The 22,092-nt window shown below is 44.9% G+C and overlaps 1 protein-coding gene and 1 pseudogene across 1 annotated transcript in view; both read right to left on the reverse strand.

Annotated features, from left to right (window-relative positions):
* Nucleotides 1-22,092, reverse strand: part of LOC132870285 (NACHT, LRR and PYD domains-containing protein 12-like) — a 202,983-nt gene that overhangs the window by 99,934 nt on the left and 80,957 nt on the right. The window contains exons 10-11 of the mRNA XM_060903920.1: nucleotides 2,456-2,650; nucleotides 1,819-1,992 (exon numbers count right to left, since the gene is read on the reverse strand). Of these exons, the coding sequence (XP_060759903.1) occupies nucleotides 1,819-1,992; nucleotides 2,456-2,650 (369 nt within the window). The remainder of the gene's footprint in view (nucleotides 1-1,818; nucleotides 1,993-2,455; nucleotides 2,651-22,092) is intronic.
* Nucleotides 16,819-17,630, reverse strand: LOC132871037 (NLR family CARD domain-containing protein 3-like; annotated as a pseudogene).

A 22,092-nucleotide genomic window follows, 5' to 3' on the forward strand; every position in this document is an offset into this window, starting at 1 on the left:
TAAACCATGGAGGACAACAACAGTTAAAAAACTAAACAAAAAAACAACAAAAAAAACACCACAGCAATTATCTATATCCACATCAGGGCTGGATTGAGGGGGGTCCTGGGATGAAGGTGAAAAAAATTACTTTGAAACTTTACATTCCGGTGGCACGGTGGTGTAGTGGTTAGTGCTGTCGCCTCACAGCAAGAAGGTCTGGGTTCGAGCCCCGTGGCCGACGAGGGCCTTTCTGTGTGGAGTTTGCATGTTCTCACCGTGTCCGCGTGGGTTTCCTCCGGGTGCTCCGGTTTCCCCCACAGTCCAAAGACATGCAGTTAGGTTAACTGGTGACTCTAAATTGACTGTAGGTGTGAATGGTTGTCTGTGTCTATCAGTATGTTTACATGCACATCCAAATCGAGCTGCTGTCGGTAATCGAGCAAAGGGTCCCAGCAGGGGTGCCAGAGAAATCCAATCCTACATGCACACAAGGAAATCGAGCTATTGTGTGAGGTACATTGTGCACCTGAGCCACAGGTGGCGCTACACACCCCATCGTGTTGGTACACTTTCGGTTGTCGTCATGAAGAAGAGCTATTCAAGAGTATAAACAAAGTTATCAGTTCCGTGTTCACAAGAAGAGAGTTTGTATGTACAAACAGAAGTGTTCCTAATAAAATGGCCACTAAGTTGAAGTTGATCTGTAATGGTGAACATATTAACTGTTAGCATGCTAATAACTTACCAACTAATTGGAAATGGGTGCATACATGCCCAGACACAAGTGTTCCTAATAAAGTGGCGACTAAGGTGAAGTGTCATGCCGACCAAGGCTGGGTTTTTTTTTTTTTCGACCGAGGCTGTTGTGTTTCCCGCTTGTGGTCTCATCACTTGTCACTTCTGGAAGTGGCAGTGCTGAAGTAAGTAGCTCGACTACGTAGCTCGATAGGGTATACATGCACTAAGTAGCTCGGCAAAAATCGCATAATCTAGGTCGTGTAGCTCGATTACGAGAAATCAAGTCCGGTTCAATTTCAGCCTAGCTAAGGTGTTTCCGTGCCATTTAGAACTTCGATTTCAGTCGAGCAACGGCAGAAATTCGATTTTCTCTATGTGCATGTAAACGCACTCTATGTGTCAGCCCTGTGATGACCTGGCGACTTGTCCAGGGTGTACCCCGCCTTTCACCCGTAGTCAGCTGGGATAGGCTCCAGCTTGCCTGCGACCCTGTAGAACAGGATAAAGCAGCTTGAGATAATGAGATGAGATGAGATGAGATGAGATGAGATGAGATGAGACTCTACATTCCACACTATCCCTACAAATTTCATGCAACTAGGAAGAAAAGTTAAAAAGAATGATGAATTGATCTTTGTAATGTTTTTCTGTCACACTTGTTTTTACAGTAAAATTCGAGCCACGCTGCCTGTTAAAAGCCTCGATATCTCAGAAACCAATGTAGATACAAGCCGGGAATTTTACACATTATTTATTGGGAATAGTGACTTTATTCAAAAAGGATGAAGCAAATCTGAGACTGTGAGTTGGGGAGTTTTTTTTCCCATCTGAAGATTATTCATTTCAATTCATTTCTAAAAACAAAACAAAAAAATAGACACATTGCAGTCGAATCAAGTCCCGTTTTGTGCTGCAGCTTCTCACATACGCCCATCTGACCCAAAGACTCTGTGACAAATCATCAGTGTGCAGTGAAAAGAAACAATCTTCCTCCTCAGGACATTGATGATGAACTTAAAACCTCTGCTTCAGTCTCACTATTAGAGAATGTGTCTGACTGAGGAGCAGGTCATGTGACTCTCAGAGAGATGATCTTACCCCAGTGTCTCCAGTTTACAGTGAGGATTCTCCAGTACAGCACAGAGACGCTTCACTCCCGAGTCTCCCAGATTATTATTATTCAGATTCAGTTCTCTCAGGTGTGAGGGGTTTGATCTCAGAGCTGAACTCAGAGCAGCACAGCCTTCATCTGAGACACCACAACCACACAACCTGCAGAGACACAATGACACACACTTCATCAACAGATTTTCATCTTGGTGTAATAGTGGTTGTGAAGATGATGTCTCTCATGTTGGACTGTCTCTATTCTCTTCACCAATCACAAGCTATTATTAATAATGACTCAAACATTACCACTGTTACTGACATTAAGTTTACTCAAGGTGCAAATGATTCAGCAAAAAGTCAATAATTTAAAGGTTGAAGCGAAGAGTCAGGTTTTGTGGAATTTATCTCTGCTTGACTGGATTTTTAATGATCACATATTTAATTGTAAATACATTTCAATTATTTATTTAAAGTAAAAGTGATTCTGAGGAGAAATGATCATGACCAATATATTTGTTCTGTATGTTTTACTTTTACAGAAAATTTTAATTGATAAACAACACTGTATACAACTATTAACTGCTGCTTTAGTGAGTTATTGTGACTCTCAGAGAGATGATCTTACTCCAGTGTCTCCACTTTACAGTGAAGATTCTCCAGTACAGCACAGAGACGCTTCACTTCTGAGTCTTCTAGTTTATTCCCAGTCAGATCCAGTGTCTTCACAGTCAGATGCAGTTCTCTCAGACTGGAGGTTTCTGAGTTGAGCACTGAGACCAGAGCTTCAGCACTTCTCCATTTAATTGTATCACAACTGATCCTGAAGGAAATAAAATAATACATAATAAACTCACACAAATGATCAAACAGGTCCTCAAATCTTTCACTGCATCATTTCATTTTCATAAATAACAAAAGTACAAACTCCGAGTCGACAATACACTGAATGCTGTAACAGTAATTCACAGTTCGAGCTGTTCGGATTGGAGTTTTCTGCTGCACACGTCATCACTGACACATGGAATGAACACACAACATCAAATCTGATCACCAAATCGGGAAATCAGAGTCTCATCTAAAATATTTATTAGAGGAGAAAGGAAGTTTCAAAAGTCAGGTTTCGATGAAGCAGGCAGAGTTCGAGGCAGAGTTATATTTATCTGAACAGATCAGACATTTAGAAGAAAGCTTAATTTGTCACATGCACACTTGATGCACAGTGAAATTTATCCTCTGCATTTAACCCATCTGAAGCAGTGAACACACGCACACACACTCAGAGCAGTTGGCAGCCAAACTTGAGTGCCTGGGGAGCAGTCAGGGGTTAGGTACTTTGCTCAAGGGCATTTCAGCCCAAGGCCGCCCCATGTTAACCTAACTGCATGTCTTTGGACTGTGGGGGAAACCAGAGCAAACCCACAAAGACATGGGGAGAACATGCAAACTCCACACAGAAAGCTCCTCGTCGGCCACTGGGTTCGAACCCCAGGACCTTCTTGCTGTGAGGCGCCCATGCTAACTACTACACCACCGTGCCGCCCATTTGATTTGTTCTCTAATTTGTGAACATACTCTGTATCACCTGAAACTTAAAACAGCCTGAACAGGAATAAAGTACATTTACTGGAGTTCTGAACTTAAGGACATTTTTCGTATCTATACTTTACTCGAGTGTTAATTTTTTGGAAGATTATGAGTTTTACTCCACTACATTTGAAGGACAAATATTGGAGTCTTGACTCCAGATAATTTCTCTGAAGGTTCCTGTTACTCATTACCCTGAAACATATCTATCAAATCAGCAGATGAATTTTTGTTTCTTTTCTAAAATGTGAGGCCATACACTGTGATCATGACAGGAGAAAACCAATCACAGTAAACTCTGTCTACGATCAAGGTCAAAGTGTTCGCTGCATTTGTTGAACAGTTCAGTGTGAACTTGGTGGTGGTGATGATGGTAATGATGACTACAGCAGATAAAAATGATGGTTCCTCACCAAAGCACCCAGGGCCAGATCTGAAGTCCATGTTTGAGATTTTTGAAATGAAGAAAGATTTGTATTGTTTTAAATGTTTGCTCTGTTTACCACAAACAAACATCATCACTGTTACACAAATTTCCCGTCCAACCTGAGAAAGCATGGTGAGGGATGTAAACATTAGTTGGTGGAGGGGTGTTAAAAAATGGAAACAACAACGCTGTCCTTTTGTCGATTCAACTGTGTTTCTATCAGCATTTCTACAGGCTTTGTATCATATTCTACACACTTTTTATTCTACAGGCTCGACACGTGAGTCACTGCATTCAGTAGGTTGTTTCTGAGTCATTAGATTCTCTAACTGCATCGTGGCACCAATCCAACAACGCCTTGATAATAACAAGGAAACAGTAAAAACTTTAAAATGTACTTTTTATGACTTAAACTGCACATGAAGCAATTTTTTACGTATTTCAGTAAACATACTGTTGAAACACACAAGTGCCAAGTTTGAGACGACAGGAATGAAAACTGAAGTTTTTATAAGGCAAAGAAGTTTAGTGGGTTGACTAAAAAATTGTCAGTTCAGAACTCACAGCCAAAACATATCATACAACACCGCCGTGATGTCAAGTTGGTTGCAAACTTACTATCACATATCACATTCCACTACGGTGGACTGTAAACCCACACAAACAGGAGGCTGATATTGTGTCACTGAAGCACCAAATAATGTTAGTTTTATGAACACAACCTTTACCCCGGGTATAAGGACGCATCAGATCCCATCCGATCTGGCTCCGAGAAGAAACTGGGTCAAATTTGTGCAGCGGTATCGCCTGGACTTTCACGAACCTCTGAGCAAATACACTGCGCTCTGCTCAGCACATTTCAAAGACAGCTGTTATGAAAGAATGTATTCGATTCCAACCAGAGACTCCGTCACGATAAAACCACCAGAAATAATCAGTGAATGGAAAAAAAAGACAAGTAAATTTAGACACCAAAATGTTATATTTTATGTCAACAGCGAGTGAACAATCTGAGTCGCATGATTTATTGTTCTTATTGTTCGTTTCATGGACCTCCGTCATAAATAAGACTATTCTTGTAGAGATGGAATAATGAATAAACCTTCAGGCTAAAGGTAAAAAGAAAACCAAAAGGTGAAGTTTCATGTTGTGATGCCAGTGGTATTGCTCTTTATCATATCATAGCACTGATGTCTACATAGAAATGAATCTGTCACAGCTCTGCAGACTGTTAGGGTTTTGCTAGGAATCGAACCCAGGTCACTGGTATAATGATCCAGCAAACCCCCACTAGGCCACCAGGGGAATGACTCAAGTGCAGAGGCGTGAGACGAAAGTAGAAAGTAGCAAAAAACAGTTTATTTACAATATATACACTATATACAATCCAGGGCAAAAAGCAAAAAGTATAATCCAAAGGTTCAGGGGCAAAAAACAAAAAGTATAATCCAAAAATGAAAAAAGAAGAGGCAAAATGCAAAACGCTCAGAAGATTCAAAAGGGTAGAACAAATCCAAAGAAAACAAAATACCAAAAAACTCAAGAGCACAAGCAAGGTACATGGGACAGAGGGACCAAGCACTAACAGCATAGCATAAAGACTCCGTGACTAGGGAACAAACAGAGGAGTATTTATACACAAAATAAATTGAACACAGGTGACGATAATGAAGACAAACAGGCAATCAACACAAACACAAAACAGAGGAACAGTGGCAGCCTCTAGAGGCCAAAATAAACATGACACGAAAAGGAAATAACAGCGGCCTCTAGAGGCCAAAACAGTCCAAGTCCTAACAGGACCCCCCCCCAGGAGCGTCTCCTGATGTTCCCAGGGCGATCCGGATGGGCCGAATGGAAGTCCCGACAAAGTTCCTTATCTAATATGTCCCGAGCTGGGACCCAGCAGCACTCCTCAGGGCCATAGCCCTCCCAGTCCACTAAATATTGGAGCCCACCGCGGACCCAGCGGGAGTCAAGCAGGCGATGCACAGTGAACACAGTCTGACTCTGGAAGATGCGGGGGGTGGGGGATTCCTAGGAGCAGGGGCATACGTGGACAACAATATGGGCCGCAACAGGGAAACATGGAATGTGGGGTTGATCCTTAGAGTTTGTGGTAACTGGAGCCGGTAGGAGACAGGGTTCACCCTGTGCACAACTTTGAAGGGGCCAATGTAGCGAGGAGCAAGCTTGTGGTTCTCCACCCGTAGCGGAAGGTCCTTGGCGGACAGCCAAACACGCTGCCCAGGGAGGAAAACGTGGGCAGGCCTTCTATGGTGGTTGGCCTGAGTCTGGTTGGTTCTGGAGGTCTGGATGAGGGTCCTCCTGACCTTGCTCCAGGTCTTGCGACACCGTCTCACATATTGGTTGACCGAGGGCACCCCAGCGTCCTCCTCCTGGTCTGGGAACAGAGGTGGCTGGAACCTGAATTGGCACTGGAACGGCGACAGCTTGGTGGCCGATGACTGCAGGGTGTTGTGGGCATACTCTGCCCATGGCAGCCAGGTGCTCCACGATGTCGGGTTATCCATAGCCAGGCCTCGCAGGGTGGTTTCCAGGTCCTGGTTGAGCCTCTCCGTCTGGCCATTGGACTGGGGGTGGAACCCAGAGGAGAGGCTGGCAGTGGCTCAGATGAGCTTGCAAAACCCGTGCCACACTCGGGAGGAGAACTGAGGCCCCCGGTCTGAGACGATGTCCTGTGGGAGACCAAAGACTCGGAAGACATGATTAAACATTAATTTAGCTGTTTCCAGAGCAGAAGGGAGTTTGCACAGTGGTATGAAGTGGCAGGCCTTCGAGAATCTGTCGACTATAACCAAAATGACAGTGTTACCTTGAGAGTCTGGCAGGCCCGTGATGAAGTCGACCGCTACATGGGATCAGGGACGCCGGGGAATAGGCAGAGGATGCAGGAGACCCTGGGGACACTGTCGAGGATTCTTGGTTCTGGTGCAGATATCACAGGACAGGACGAATGACCTCACTTCCTTCTCCATGTTCGGCCACCAGAAGCATCTTTTCAAGAAGTCCAGGGTCCTCCGAGCTCCCGGGTGGGCGGTGAGAGGGGAAGAGTGACCCCACTGGAGAACCTTGGCCTGGGCTTGACAAGGGACGTACAGGAGGCCCGGTGGCCCCATCCCAGGACCAGGGTCCTGGCATCGAGCTTGTCGGACGGCCTCCTCAACACCCCAGCGGACCGGGGCCACAATCCAGGACACAGGGATAATAGGCCCAACTTCACTCTCCCTGTTGTTGGGCGAGAACAGCCTGGAGAGCACGTCTGGTTTGGTGTTCTTAGAGCCCAGGCAGTATGAAAGGGTGAAATTGAATCGGCTGAAAAACAAGGCCCACCTAGCCTGTCGTGGGTTCAGCCTCTTAGCTTGCTGGAGGTACTCCAGGTTCTTGTGGTTCGTCCAAACCAGGAATGGATGTTGCTCTCCTTCCAGCCAGTGCCTCCACTCCTCAAGGGCCAGTTTCACTGCAAGCAGTTCCCGATCCCCCACATCATACCGGGACTCCGCAGGGCTCAGGCGGTGGGAGAAGTATGCGCAGGGGTGCAGCTTACCCTCCGAGCGTTGGGACAGAACCGCGCCGACACCGCTGTCTGAGGCGTCCACCTCGACGATGAATGGTTGAGAATTGTCCGGGAGGACCAGGATGGGTGCCGTGCAGAAGCGGTGTTTGAGCTCTTTAAATGCCTTTTCCGCCTGAGGAGACCAGACATAAGATCCACCAGTCCTTTTGGTGAGATCTGACATGGGTGCTGCTACGGAACTGAAGTTCATGACGAACTTGTGGTAAAAGTTAGCGAATCCTAAGAACCGCTGCACCTCCTTGACGGACTTGGGAGTGGGCCAGTCCCAGACAGCCAGGGTCTTGGCTGGGTCAATTTGGAGTTGACCCATCCGTACAATAAATCCCAGGAAGGAGACCTTGGGAACATGAAACTCGCACTTCTGGGCCTTTGCAAACAGATTGTTCCATAGCAGCCTCTGGAGAACCTGGCAGACATGGTGGTGGTGCTCCTGCAAGGTCTTAGAGAATATTAAGATGTCATCGAGGTAGACGAAAACATGCTGATTGATCATGTCCCTCAAGACGTCATTGATAAGGGCCTGAAAAACAGCTGGTGCGTTGGTGAGTCCGAAGGGCATCACCTGGTACTCGTAGTGCCCTGATGGGGTGTTAAAGGCAGTCTTCCACTTGTCTCCCTGTCGGATACGGATGAGGTGGTATGCGTTCCATAAGTCCAACTTAGTGAAGATGGTGGCGCCTTGGAGCAGGTCGAATGCTGTGGACATCAGCAGAAGGGGATAGTGGCTGTGCACAGTGATCTTGTTCAGGCCCCTGTAGTCAATACATGGTCGGAGCCCCCCATCCTTCTTGCTGACAAAGAAGAAGCCGGCACCAGCAGGTGAGGTGGAGGGTCGAATGAACCCAGAGACCAGGGCTTCCTTGAGGTATTCCTCCATGGCCTTGCGTTCTGGCTGAGAGAGGGAGAACAGTCTGCCCCAAGGAGGGGTAGTCCCAGGGAGCAAGTCAATGGCACAGTCGTAGGCATGGTGCAGAGGAAGAACGGCAGCTCTGCTTTTGCTAAATACCTCCTTCAAATCCCAGTACTCTGTGGGAACTTGAGATAGCTCGGTGAGATCGGGGGGCTCGGCAGGAGACACAGGAGAGCTAGAGAGCAGACAAGAGGCATGGCACGCAGGGCCCCATTCCACAACCTGGCTTGTTACCCAGTCTATGCGAGGGTTGTGGCAGGTAAGCCAAGGAAGGCCTAGAATCACTGGGAACTCTGGTGAATGAATAAGATGCAGGGATATCTCTTCCTTGTGACCTTGAGACTGGAGAAAGACTGGAGAAGTAACTTGGGTGACTCTACCATCACCTAATGCTTGGCCATCGAGGGCAGACACAGACAGTGGGACTTCAAGAAGTGCAGTCGGGACATTGATACTTTGGGCGAAGTTGACATCCATAAAGTTTCCAGCCGCCCCGGAGTCTAACAAGGCTTGACAAGAGTGGACGGACTCACCCCAGGAGATGGAGACTGGGATGTAGACTCCTTGGCCAGGAAGTTCAGGAGAGAGGGTAGGCCCCGTCACAACCCTCCCTCGGCTGGACGGGGCGGTCCTTTTCCCGAGAGCTTGGGACATGATGCTCGGAAATGGCCAGGCTTGCCACAGTAGATGCAGCACTTGTCCCTCCTTCTGCGCTCCCTTTCAGCTGTGGAGAGATGAGTATGGCCAACTTGCATGGGTTCTCGACAGTCACTGGAGGAGGTAGACGGGCTCCAGGTCGAAGCAGTGAGGCCAGGGAGGCTCAGGACTTGGCGGCATTCTCTCATCCTGTTGTCAAGACGAATGGCATGGGAAGTCAGTGTTTCGAGGTCACTTGGGCATCCGATAGAGGCCAGGCCATCTTTGATGGGGTCAGACAAACCATGGTGAAAGGCTGAAACCAGGGCAGCCTTGTTCCATCCGCTGACTGCTGCGAGCGTCCGGAACGATATGGCGTAGTCTGTGATGCTTCCTCCTTGCCGGATGGACATGAGCTTTCTGGCTGCGTCTGTACTGATGTCCGCCTGATAGAAGACCCGAAGCATCTCTTCTGTAAACAGTTTAAAATCAGAGCACTTGGGTCCCTGTCTCTGCCAGATAGCTGTTGCCCAAGCTCATGCCTTACCACAGGGGTGTCAAACCTGATCCATAAAGGGCCTTGTGGCTGCAGGTTTTCATTCCAGCCATGCAGCAGCACACCTGACTTGGCTCATTCAATCAACTGAACTGTCTTCACACAGTCAAATACTTGCAGCCACACCCACCCTTGATTAAAGGGTGGGTGTGTCAGTTGATTGAATAAGCCAAATCAGGGTGCTGCTGCATGGCTGGAATGAAAACCTGCAGCCACACGGCCCTTTATGGATCAGGTTTGACACCCCTGCCTTACCAGCTAACAAGGTTATCATGAACGCAATCTTGTGGCGATCCGTAGTGTAGGTGGTAGGCTGGAGCTCAAAGGTGAGTTGGCACTGGGTAAGGAACTCCCGGCACTCACCGTGCTTGCCGTCATACCTCTGTGGTGCAGGAAGGCTAGGTTCACGAGATGAAGGAGGCAGCATGGCAGGAGGCACTGGAGCAGGAGCAGAATGAGGAGATGCAGGCAGAGGAGTCAGCTGTGCCAGGGTTTTCCCAATTTGCTGAAGCAGTACCTCATGGCAAGTAAGGGCCTCACGTTGGCTTGCAAGTATTTGTCCCTAAGTGTCCATGGTAGCTCCATAGCGTGTCAAAGCTGCCATAATTCCCTGAAGGTTGGCTGGGTAGACCGTTGAAGACGCCTCTGCTGAGTCGGTCATGACGGAGTCTTTCTGTTAGGGTTTTGCTGGGAATTGAACCCGGGTCGCTGGTGTAATGATCCAGCAAACCCCCACTAGGCCACCAGGGGAATGACTCAAGTGCAGAGGCATGAGGCGAAAGTAGAAAGTAGCAAAAAACAGTTTATTTACAAAATATACACTATATACAATCCAGGGCAAAAAGCAAAAAGTATAATGCAAAGGTTCAGGGGCAAACAACAAAAAGTATAATCCAAAAATGAAAAAAGAAGAGGCAAAAAGCAAAATGCTCAGAAGATTCAAAAGGGTAGAACAAATCCAAAGAAAACAAAATACCAAAAAACTCAAGAGCACAGGCAAGGTACATGGGACAGAGGGAACTAGCAGGAACAGCATAGCATAAAGACTCCATGACTAGGGAACAAACAGAGGAGTATTTATACACAAAATCAATTGAACACAGGTGACGATAATGAAGACAAACAGGCAATCAACACAAAACACAGGAACAGTGGCGGCCTCAAGAGGCCAAAACAAACATGACAAGAAATGGAAATAACAGCAGCCTCTAGAGGCCAAAACAGTCCCAGTCCTAACACAGACGACACACGATTTATGGTTTTACTTTTCCTTTCTTTCAAGGAATCATTTTATTCAAATAACAGAGTTTAAAACGTCAATTTTTTGAAGAGGGCAGTTAGTTTGTGTCTCAGGTGCAGTTTGTGTGATTAGTTACAGTGTTGTAGTAAATTTCACAGTGATTTCAGACACATTGCAGTCGGATCAAGTCCCGTTTTGTGCTGCAGCTTCTCACATACGTCCATCTGACCCAAAGACTCTGTGGCAAATCATCAGTGTGCAGTGAAAAGAAACAATCTTCCTCCGCAGGACATTGATGATGAACCTAAAACCTCTGCTTCAGTCTCACTATTAGAGAATGTGTCTTACTGAGGAGCAGGTCATGTGACTCTCAGAGAGCTGATCTTACCTCAGTGTCTCCAGTTTAAAGTGAGGATTCTCCAGTACAGCACAGAGACGCTTCACTCCTGAGTCTCCCAGATTATTATAGGACAGACTCAGTTCTCTCAGGTGTGAGGGGTTTGATCTCAGAGCTGAACTCAGAGCAGCACAGCCTTCATCTGAGACACCACAACCACACAACCTGCAGAGACACAATGACACACACTTCATCAACAGATTTCCATCTTGGTGTAATAGTGGTTGTGAAGATGATGTCTCTCATGTTGGACTGTCTTTATTCTCTTCACCAATCACAAGCTATTATTAATAATGACTCAAACATTACCACTGTTACTGACATTAAGTTTACTTGAGGTGCAAATGATTCAGAAAAAGTCAATAATTTAAAGGTTGAAGTGAAGAGTCAGGTTTTGTAGAATTTATCTCTGCTTGACTCAGTTTTTAAAGATCACATGTTTAATTGTTAAGACATTTTAATTATTTCTTGAAAGTAAAAGTGATTCTGAGGAGAAATTATCACTTCATGACTAATATATTTGTTCTGCATGTTTTAATTTTACAGAAAATTTTAATTAATAACACTGTATACAACTATTAACTGCTGCTGTAGTGAGTTATTGTGACTCTCAGAGAGATGATCTTACCTCAGTGTCTCCACTTTACAGTGAGGATTCTCCAGTACAGCACAGAGACGCTTCACTCCTGAGTCTTCTAGTTTATTCCCAGTCAGATCCAGTGTCTTCACAGTCAGATGCAGTTCTCTCAGACTGGAGGTTTCTGAGTTGAGCACTGAGACCAGAGCTTCAGCGCTTCTCCATTTAATTGTATCACAAATGATACTGAAGGAAATAAAATAATACAAAATAAACTCACACAAATGATCAAACAGGTCCTCAAATCTTTCACTGCACCATTTCATTTTCATAAATGACAAAAGTACAAACTCTGAGTCGACAATACACTGAAATGCTGTAACAGTAATTCACAGTTCGAGCTGTTCGGATTTGAGTTTTCTGCTGCACACGTCATCACTGACACATGGGATAAACACGCAACATCAAATCTGATCACCAAATTGAGAAATAAGTGTCTGATCTAAAATATTTATTAGAGGAGAAAGGAAAAGAGTTTCAAAAGTCAGGTTTCGATGAAGCAGGCAGAGTTCGAGGCAGAGTCATATTTATCTGAACAGATCAGACATTTGATTTGTTCTCTAATTAGTGAGCGACTGAAATGATCACAGCCCAGTGCTGAAGGAGTTTTATGGAGATACTCATGATGAGCTCGTTAGCTAACAGTGTGTGTGTGTGTGTGTGTGTGTGTGTGTGTTCCCAGGTGCTTCTTATTGTTCTTGGTGCCAGTGATTTACAGTCTGGACATGTTCTTCCCCTTACACTCTGTGTGTTGTCTCTCCCTGTCTGACCTGAAATCAATAAATCACAGAGCTACAGCAGGGAAAAGAACAAAAGCTGTGAAGGTCAACTGAAAAAAAAAATTAAATTTATAAATGATATCAGGATATTAAAACAAAATAATAATTATCATGTAATCAATGTATATTATGATGTAATAAAAGTAAATAAGAATGGTATTTCTGATGAGTTCTCTGTGAAAGTCTGTTTTCACCACTTGAATAAAACCTTTTATCAGGTCATAACAGGCCTCAACGTTCACTTTGGTCACCTTTTTCCCTGCAGGGCAAATGGCCTCAAAAAAAATTTACCCCCCTTTAATTTCCTTTTGCCCTAAAATTTTGCCGTGTTTCAGCAAGTTTTCAAGTCCACAGTTCAAGGCAACTCTGATATGTTTTCTAGGGGTATAACTAATTTATTTAGACAAAAGTACATTTCAAAAATTCTTTAGAAAAATATTTATTTCTGCCACAGAACAACAAGACAAGCCCTGAAAACATGAAACATAAATCAATATCATATATGAGCCCGTAGGAACCAGGGTGGGCCATCCCACATTTTTGGAAAAAAAAAAAAAAAAGAGTTAGATGGTGTGGGGCATATAAGTGTAATTCATAAAAATTTTACCTTTACTAGTGATGTCTTTCTATTCTAGTTTTTGTTAAATTCTGTACTTCAGAGATGCAACAAAAAACTTTAAATTGAAATTTCTTGAAATCAAAAAAATGTGGGATGGCCTGCCCTGGTTCTTAGGGGCTCATATGTAAGACTTACGTATGGTACGAGTACATAATATGTCTTTTTATATCGAGTTTCGGGACACAAAACACACTTTGTTTTGCCTCAGAATGACGAGCAATATTGCAAAGATGAATTGTAAAACTAAAAACATTATAAAACAGGAGTCTGTACTGCAGTACTGTCTTATCATTCAGTTTGCCATTGCATTCAGGAGGAAATTAAACAACCTGTCCTCCTCATCTACATCAGCTTCTTGTACGGCCTCTGCAAATTGTGGGTGCCATTCACACCGTCCCTCCGTCCACCATAGGTGGACTGCCCTCTCAGCATTAAACGTATCAAAATCCAGGCCCTGTAGAGCAGGGGTTCTCAACCTTTTCTGCTTTAAGGCCCATCTATTCATACTTGGACCGAGTCGGGGCCCATTAAAAAAGGTCCCAAATTATTTTGGCTCATCTATTCTATTAGAATCTAATAATCTACTGTAAAGTGTATTTATGGGATGCAACATTGCTCCCTGTTACAGATGGGAATTTAAATAAATGCAATAAAAACACATTTTTAGATTGTAGGTCTTGTATTTAAAGCTGTATGGATGCAGGTCATTCTCAGTCAGAAGGGGTCAATGATCCAAAAGTGGAGTCTGATCCATTTGCACAAGAACTTATTGCCATGTTTGTGTTCAGCAAACAAGCAGGCTATTAAAACCAAGAAGTCCACTCAAAAGAAGTGGATATAAGAGGAAATAAGACACTGGATCATGTTTCCTCCAACATAGCTGGAGCTGACAAAGTTACACCCCTCCCCCATATAGGACAGTCAGATCACCTTTCTCTGTTTCTCACCCCTTAGTACTCACCACTCATCCAACGTGTGAAACCCATAATGAAGACAATAAAAGTGTGGCCAGAGGGGACAGACTCTGTGCTACAGGACCAATTCAAACACACAGACTGGAATATGTTTGCCATTCAAGCAACCTGTCACTCCCACACAGACATTGACTACGTTTACATGCACATCCAAATCGAGCTGCTGTCGGTAATTGAGCTGAAGGTCCCAGCAGGGTGCCAGAGAAATCCAATCCTACATGCACACAATGAAATCGGGCTATTGTGTGAGGTGCATTGTGCACCCGAGCCACAGGTGGTGCTACACGCCCCATCGTGTTGGTACACTTCCGGTTGTCGTCATGAAGAAGAGCTATTCAAGAGTGTAAACAAAGTTATCAGTTCCGTGTTCTCCATTGCGCGTTTTTCTCCCGTCCATGAATTTTAATATATTCAACTCCTTAAGCTGAATGAGCATGAACTGTCTCCTCATTGCTCCAGAAGTGCATGTTTCTGCTTGCCTGTGGCAGTGGGGGCGTGGTCAAGCGCCGGTCTGTGACAGGAGGGCGGAGCCAGGGAAGGTGAGTGGCAGAACGACGGTACACCTGACGGTAATTAACCTGTGTGTGTGTCTTCCCAGTAACCGCGCCCTATTTAAGGAGGCAGAGGGGAGAGCTCATCCCGGGACTAGAACACAGCGCGCTTCTCTCAAGAATAAAAGTAGGCTGTTAAACTGAAAAGTCTGATAATAAAAAGCCTATTAGTACCAGAAGCTTTGTCCTGCCGTCCTCTGTGCTCCACCCACACTTCAGAGAGCTCTACATCGCCATTTTCTCTTCTTCGTTTGTTCCTCCTGACCTCTTCTGCTGCTCGCTACTACTGTTGTCATGCCGACCGAGGCTATTGTGTTTCCCGCTTGTGGTCTCGTCACTCGTCACTTCCGGAAGTAGCTCGACAACTAGCTCGATAGGGTATACATGCACAAAGTAGCTCGGCAGAAATCGCATAAACTAGGTCGTGTAGCTCGATTCCGAGAAATCAAGTTCGGTTCAATTTCAGCCGAATTAAGGTGTATACATGGCATTTTGAACTTCGATTTCAGTCGAGCAACGGCAGAAATTCGATTCTCTCTATGTGCATGTAAACGTAGTGATTGAGAGCTACGCTTACTCTGTACTGGACTACATCACCACCACCACAGACAGCATCGCCACCCAGAAATTGATCCCCTTGTACCCAAATCAGAAACCCTGGATGAACAGAGATGTCCGTCTACTGCTGAAAGCCCGCAACACTGCCTTCAGATCAGGAGATGTACAAGCCTACAGTACAGCCAGAGCTGACCTGAAGCATGGCATCAAGAAGGCCAAGCACTGCTACAAACAGAAGGTTGAGGAGCATTTATCCAACTCCAACCCCCGATGTATGTGGCAAGGTATTGTAATTCTGTACAATACTGTACAATATACTGAATACTGTAATTCAAGTAAAAATTCTCCTGAACAACTTTCACTTGTATTGGAGTTACATTTGACCAGGAGGATCTTTACTTTCACTCGAGTAATGGAGTTGTGGATTTTGCCCCAAAGTGCAGATTTGTCCAACTGTTTTCAGTTTCTCTCTTTCTAACAGTAGAACAGTAGAACAGTTATATTCAGCTTTACTTACATTGCTTTTCTGGATGCTGCAATCACAGGCATCACCTTCACAAGAACCTCATCTGGTATCTTCTCTGTACTGGTATATTTACTCAGGTCAAACTCCTCCAGCTCCTGTGCTGAAGTCAGTAACACAAACATCAGAGCAGACCACTGTGAAGGAGAGAGTTCACTTTGTTTTCCAGATTTCAGGTAGCGTTGGATTTCCTCCACTAGAGAATCATCACCCAGTTCATTCAGACAGTGGAACAGATTGATGGATTTTTCTGCAGGAAGATTTTCACTGATCATCTTCTTAATGTACTGAACTGTTTTCCTCTTTCCTGTCCAGGAGCTACTTCCTGTCTGTGTTACTAAGGCACGTAAGAGTTTCTGATTGGACTTCAGTGAGAGACCCAGAAGAAAGCGGAGGAACAGATCCAGATGTCCAGTCTGACTTTTTAAGGTCTGATCTACAGCACTCCTGTGTACAACTGAAATTGTCTGACAGGACCAAAAATACAAATAACTGGACCGACTCTGATCAAGAACATTTCTCTTTTCCTTCATGAAGGTCAGATCCACATACAGAGCAGCGAGATGCTCCTGAACGCTCAGATGAACAAAGCAGTACACTTTACTCTGGTGAAGCCCAACCTCCTCTCTGAAGATCTGCGTACACACACCTGAGTACACTGCTGCTTCTGTCACATCAATGCCACACTCTCTCAGGTCTTCCTCATAGAAGATCAGGTTGCCTTTCTCCAGCTGCTGAAAAGCCAGTTTTCCCAGTTTGAGAAGCATTTCTTCATCACTCTCCTGCTTCTTTGAATACTTTCCTCTGATGTTTGTCTGAATGATGAGGAAGTGTGTGTACATTTGAGTCAGAGTCTTGGGGATTTCTCCACTCTCTGCTTCACCCAACATTCTCTCTAGAACAGCAGCTGAAATCCAGCAGAAGACTGGGATGTGGCACATGATGTACAGGCTTCTCAATGACTTCAGGTGTGTGATGATGTTCTCGGCCAGGCTCTGATCACTGACTCTCTTCCTGAAGTACTCCTCCTTCTGTGGGTCATTGAACCCTCGTACCTCTGTGACTCGATGGACATACTCGGAGGGGATTTGATCAGCTGCTGCTGGTCGGGAGGTGAGCCAGACAAGAGCGGAGGGAAGCAGATTCCCTTTGATCAGGTTTATCAGCAGCACATGCACTGATGCTGATTCAGTTACATCACACACTCTCACTGTGTTCTGGAAATCCAGAGGGAAACGACACTCATCCAATCCATCAAAAATGAACAGAACCTTTCTTAACCTGGACATTTCTGTTTCTTTGGTTTCCTTAAAACAGTCATGAAGGAGCTCCATCAGACTCAGTTTTTGGTCCTTCATCAGATTCAGCTCTCTGAAAGGAAGTGGAAATATGAGGTGGATGTCCTGATTTGCTTTCCCTTCAGCCCAGTCCACAATGAACTTCTGCACAGAGACTGTTTTTCCGATACCAGCCACTCCCTTTGTCACTACAGTTCTGATGGGTTTGTCTTCTTCAGATAAGGGCTTAAAGATGTCGTTGCATTTGATTGGTGTTTCCTCTGTTGTTTTTCTCTTGGATGTTACTTCGATCTGTCTCACCTCATGTTCTTTACTGACGTCTCCACTGTCTCCCTCTGTGATGTAGAGCTCTGTGTAGATCTCTTTCAGGAGCACTCGGTTTTCCTGCTTTATTATCACTCCATTTAAACACTGAAACTTCTTCATTAGGTTTAATTTGAACTTTTCCTGGACTTCATTTCCAGCAGCAGATTCTGGGGCGTGTCTGTGTGACAGGGTGAAATAAGACAACATGGTGAGACATGGGCTCCAATTATTAGAGTTTAAGATCACAGTTTTTCTGACTGGTTTCCACAGATAATTCTTTATGATGTTCTCACTGTGCATTTGTTTTATTCTCCTGTATGTTTTCTATAATCTAATCAGTTTCTATGAAATAACAGCAGAGAGGTTTATAATAACAGTACGTCAGTGTCACAGTCATGATGTTGGGTTTGATCTTACCCTGTATCTGTGATGATCTTTTCTATTCTGTCTCCTGCCATCTGTAAAACACTGGGAACAAAAATTGTTGCTGTTAAAGACAATAACTTTCATCACTTTAATCCTATAATCTAAACTTTAGCCCTAATTTTATGACAGTAATTATTTTTGAGTGCATTAACATTTAGAGAGCACAGTGCTGAATACAACATGACAAAATTATTGTGGAACTGGAGAAAAATAAATCTGCCCAGTTTTAATTTGAGTTTTTCTTGTTTTTCCTTTGTATATGGTCATAAGGGATAGAACAGAATATCACTCCATCATGCAGAATGAACAGATAATGTGTTTTAAATGGATACAAAAGCAGATGTGTATTTTTCAGAAAGCCGGCCAGAAATGTTCACAGGTATAAAATCTCCAACTCAATCCAGAATTATACTCCACCCTGGATGATCCACCAGTCCATCATTTTAGGGGGCAATTTAGTGATCAGCCGACCTACTGACATGTTTTTGGGAGGTGGGAGTTCAGGTTGAGGAAAATGCTGATTTTCATTATTATTAATAAATACTGTAATGCCAGTGATGTGATTTATGGTAAATAGTCATTGTGTTCATATAAAGGGTCTCCATTTTCTATTATATTTTGCAGAAACACTCAGACACATCGCTTTTCATGGAGACACAGCCAAGTAACAGTGATCTCAATGGGGCCAGGATTTTAACTGCAGTGTATTATTATTAATATAGCACTGGAAATGTCAACTCTTGTTTTGAATGCACTACAGCAGTGAATGTGCAAGGACTTTTATCTTGGAGGAGGTTCAGCTAGAAGAGGAAGCGAGGTAGATTGGAGGTATCAGAAAAAGACGGGAGCGTGAGCTCGGAGCGCGTTGGGGTTTTTGTTCAGTAGCCTAGAGCGTGAGCAGCCTCCTTATGTTGTATACTGGAGAAGTTGTTGAATAAACCTTCTGGAGTTCTACATACAACTAACCCCCATGCGATTTCTAGATGCCCCCCTCACAGAACTAACTTTACACTGGTAGCAGCGGTGGTGCATTTTGTTCTTGTTAGAAGGATTTAGTTTTCCTGCTAAGTTATCAAACTCCTGCACAGACGTTTTCTGTATTTTTGCTTGTGAACGTGTTTCTTGCATCTTTTTGTTTTGCCAAGCACCGTTTTTGTTTTTTTTTGTTTTTTACCGTGCCCTGACAGCTAGGCTAGTTCATTGTTCATTTTTTTTTCCTCCACGGACTTTACCTAAAAATGTCAGAGGAAGAATATGTTGCTGCAGATGCAGCTATTGCTAGGCCTCAGCCACCAACACAGGGTGTGAATGCTCACCTCCCTTTTCAGATAGACCTCCCTCCTTCTTTTTCTGGAGATGGCTCAGAACCATTTCATTCTTGGATACTGAGATTTGAGGTAGCACTGGCTGTGTCAACTATGCCATTGAATAAAGCTAAACTTTTACCTGCAAAGCTAAGTGGCCCTGCATTTTCATATTGGCAGACTCTCTCTCCTGAAATTAGAAACAATTATGCCTCAGTCAAAGCTAGTCTGACAGCTGTTTTTAATAGACAGCCTTTCATAGCTACATTTCAGACTTCTCAATGCATGTCTGAGAAGGCCACAAGAGCCCCTTGCGGTCTATGCCGCTGAACTGACTACCTTGGTGGCTGAAGCTTTTCCTAACTATGATGAGCAAGCAAAAAGCTCTGAAGTCTTTAGGTGCTTTGTGACTGGATTGGACTCATCACTCCAACTCAAGATCCATGAGCATGGCGCATTAACCCTGGAAGCTGCTCTTAAAGTTGCAACACAGTGTGAGAGAGGTCAGTTAGCTCTTAGTATAGCCTCTCCCTCCTCTGTTATGCCAGTGACTGTTGATCACACTACTTCATCCAGTCCCTCAACACCTATTGCTGAACTGACAGCTGCTATTGCTGAACTTCGGGCTGATTTCAAGGCTCTACAACATTCTCAAACAAAGACATCTGAGGACAGACTGGATCAGCTCTCACGGCAGTTCTCCAGCCTTCGCCAAGAGGTGTCAGGGATTCTGCATTCACAGCATCATACCTGCATGGCAGCTGACCACACCATCTGTCATACCAACCACCCTCAGCGTTGCTCATCAGACTGCTGTGCTGCATCCTACACATCGCCGCATCAGCCCTCCTCCTGTGATGACCACTCTCCTCCTCGACGCCGTTCTCCTGGACGATGGCAGACCCGTTCTGTCTCTCATCAGCCTCCCTGCTGTGATGGTGCCTGTCTCCATCGTTGTAGCATCTCTCCTGCCTATATTCATGAGTCTGCCCATGGCCACCCTCACCTCACTGACCACTACACATCCACAAGGTCCTACTACACTGATTCCCTTAGCCGATCTCCTTCACAGGAGCGTCACTCACGCCCTATTGAACACCCCTCCTATGCTAGTCATGCCACATACTCTCGTAGTGCTCGCTTGCCTTCTCCTAGCACTCACTGCAAACAAGCTACACATTCCCAGCGTCACCAAAGATCCCCCACATGGCATGTTCACTTCTCAACAGACACAAGTGATCAGGGAAACTACTAGGAGCTGCCATGACAGACCTCATGGCAGCTTCTCTCTCACCAATGGTCCATACTAAGACACATAGCCCTGAGGGAACTTCCCCTACACCATTTATTCAACTCGCCTTATCAGCTACGGAGTTACATGCTTTAGTAGACACAGGCTCTGGCCTTTCTCTAATTTCAGATGACTGCCGTAGATCCATACCAGCTTTAGCCACTCAGCCCATTTGTAAATCATTTACCTTGGCTACTTCTGTCACTGGACACTTTTTAGACATTTTAGGCACAATCTCCGCCCCTGTACATATAGGTGATGTCACATTGGCCCATGTCTTTCATGTTGTCTGCACAGCTAGCCATCCAGTCATTTTGGGATGGGACTTCCTCACCAAACATCATGTGACAGTGAACCTAAGCCAGGCATCCCTACTACACTACTTTACAACAGTGAAGTGCCCCTTTCACAACCTCATTCCCTTATCCCCGTTCAGGTTGCAGCGGTAACTACCTCTGCTGTAACTGTCCCGCCTATGTCAGAAATGGTCATGCCCGTCTCCGTGGTGGGTAGTACTGTCCCTGCCCTTCACTCAGACACATATGTTGGTGTATTAGAACCACATGTATCTCCCACTGTGAATTTGGCTGTTGCTAGAACATTGACCTCTATCCAAAATGGAAAGGGTGCCATCAGAGTTGTTAATCCCACTCAGGATCCAATTCTTCTTGATGGTGGGTGCCCCTTAGGCCAGGTTTTTGCAGTAATGGGTCGCCCACATGACGAATACCCCATAGTATCCTCAATCACAGTTAGTGAAAAGTCAGATTGCCCAACATCGCTTGTGTCTTTGGATGATGCCTGTTTATCCTCAGAAGAGCGGTCAGAACTTCAGCAACTCATAAAGGAGTTTGCAGACATATTTAGTACTCACACTCATGACTATGGCCAGACTACTCTAGTCACACATGACATCAATACTGGCGATGCCGCACCGATTAAATTACGCCCATATAGAGCATCCCCAGCAACCCAGGCTTGCAACAGGAAGTGTCAAAGCTTTTGGAGCACAGGGTGATTGAAGAATCCTGTAGCCCATGGTCAGCGCCCATAGTACTAGTCAGGAAAAAAGACGGAACCCACTGGTTTTGTGTGGACTTCTGCCGCCTAAATGCAGTTACAATTAAGGATTCACATCCTCTTCCTCGGGTTGACGACACATTGGATAGACTGGCAGGAGCTAACATTTTTAGCACAATTGACTTGACAGCTGGGTATTGGCAAATCCCTCTTAATCCTGCAGACAAAGAGAAAATAGCCTTCTCTACGGGTGCTGGCTTATACCAGTTCTGCATGATGCCAGTGGGCCTTTCCAATGCCCCTCCTAGTTTTCAACGCTTGATGGAGCTTGTCCTTCATGGCTTACATTGGAGCATTTGCTTAATTTATTTAGATGACATCATAGTCTATAACAAAACTTCACACAACATCTTCAGCACCTAAAAGAGGTTTTCCAACGTTTTCGTTCTGCAGGCCTGAAACTAAAGCCTTCTAAATGTCACCTTGCCCATGCTTCAGTCACATTCCTTGGTCATCGGGTCTCCAGCAATGGAGTTGAGCCTGACCCTACTAACACAGAGAAGGTTTCTAATTGGCCAGTTCCACAGTCAGCCACTCAAGTCAGAGCATTCCTGGGCTTGTGTTCCTA

The sequence above is a fragment of the Neoarius graeffei genome, chromosome 22, assembly GCF_027579695.1.
Source record: "Neoarius graeffei isolate fNeoGra1 chromosome 22, fNeoGra1.pri, whole genome shotgun sequence".
Classification (NCBI taxonomy): Eukaryota; Metazoa; Chordata; class Actinopteri; order Siluriformes; family Ariidae; genus Neoarius; species Neoarius graeffei.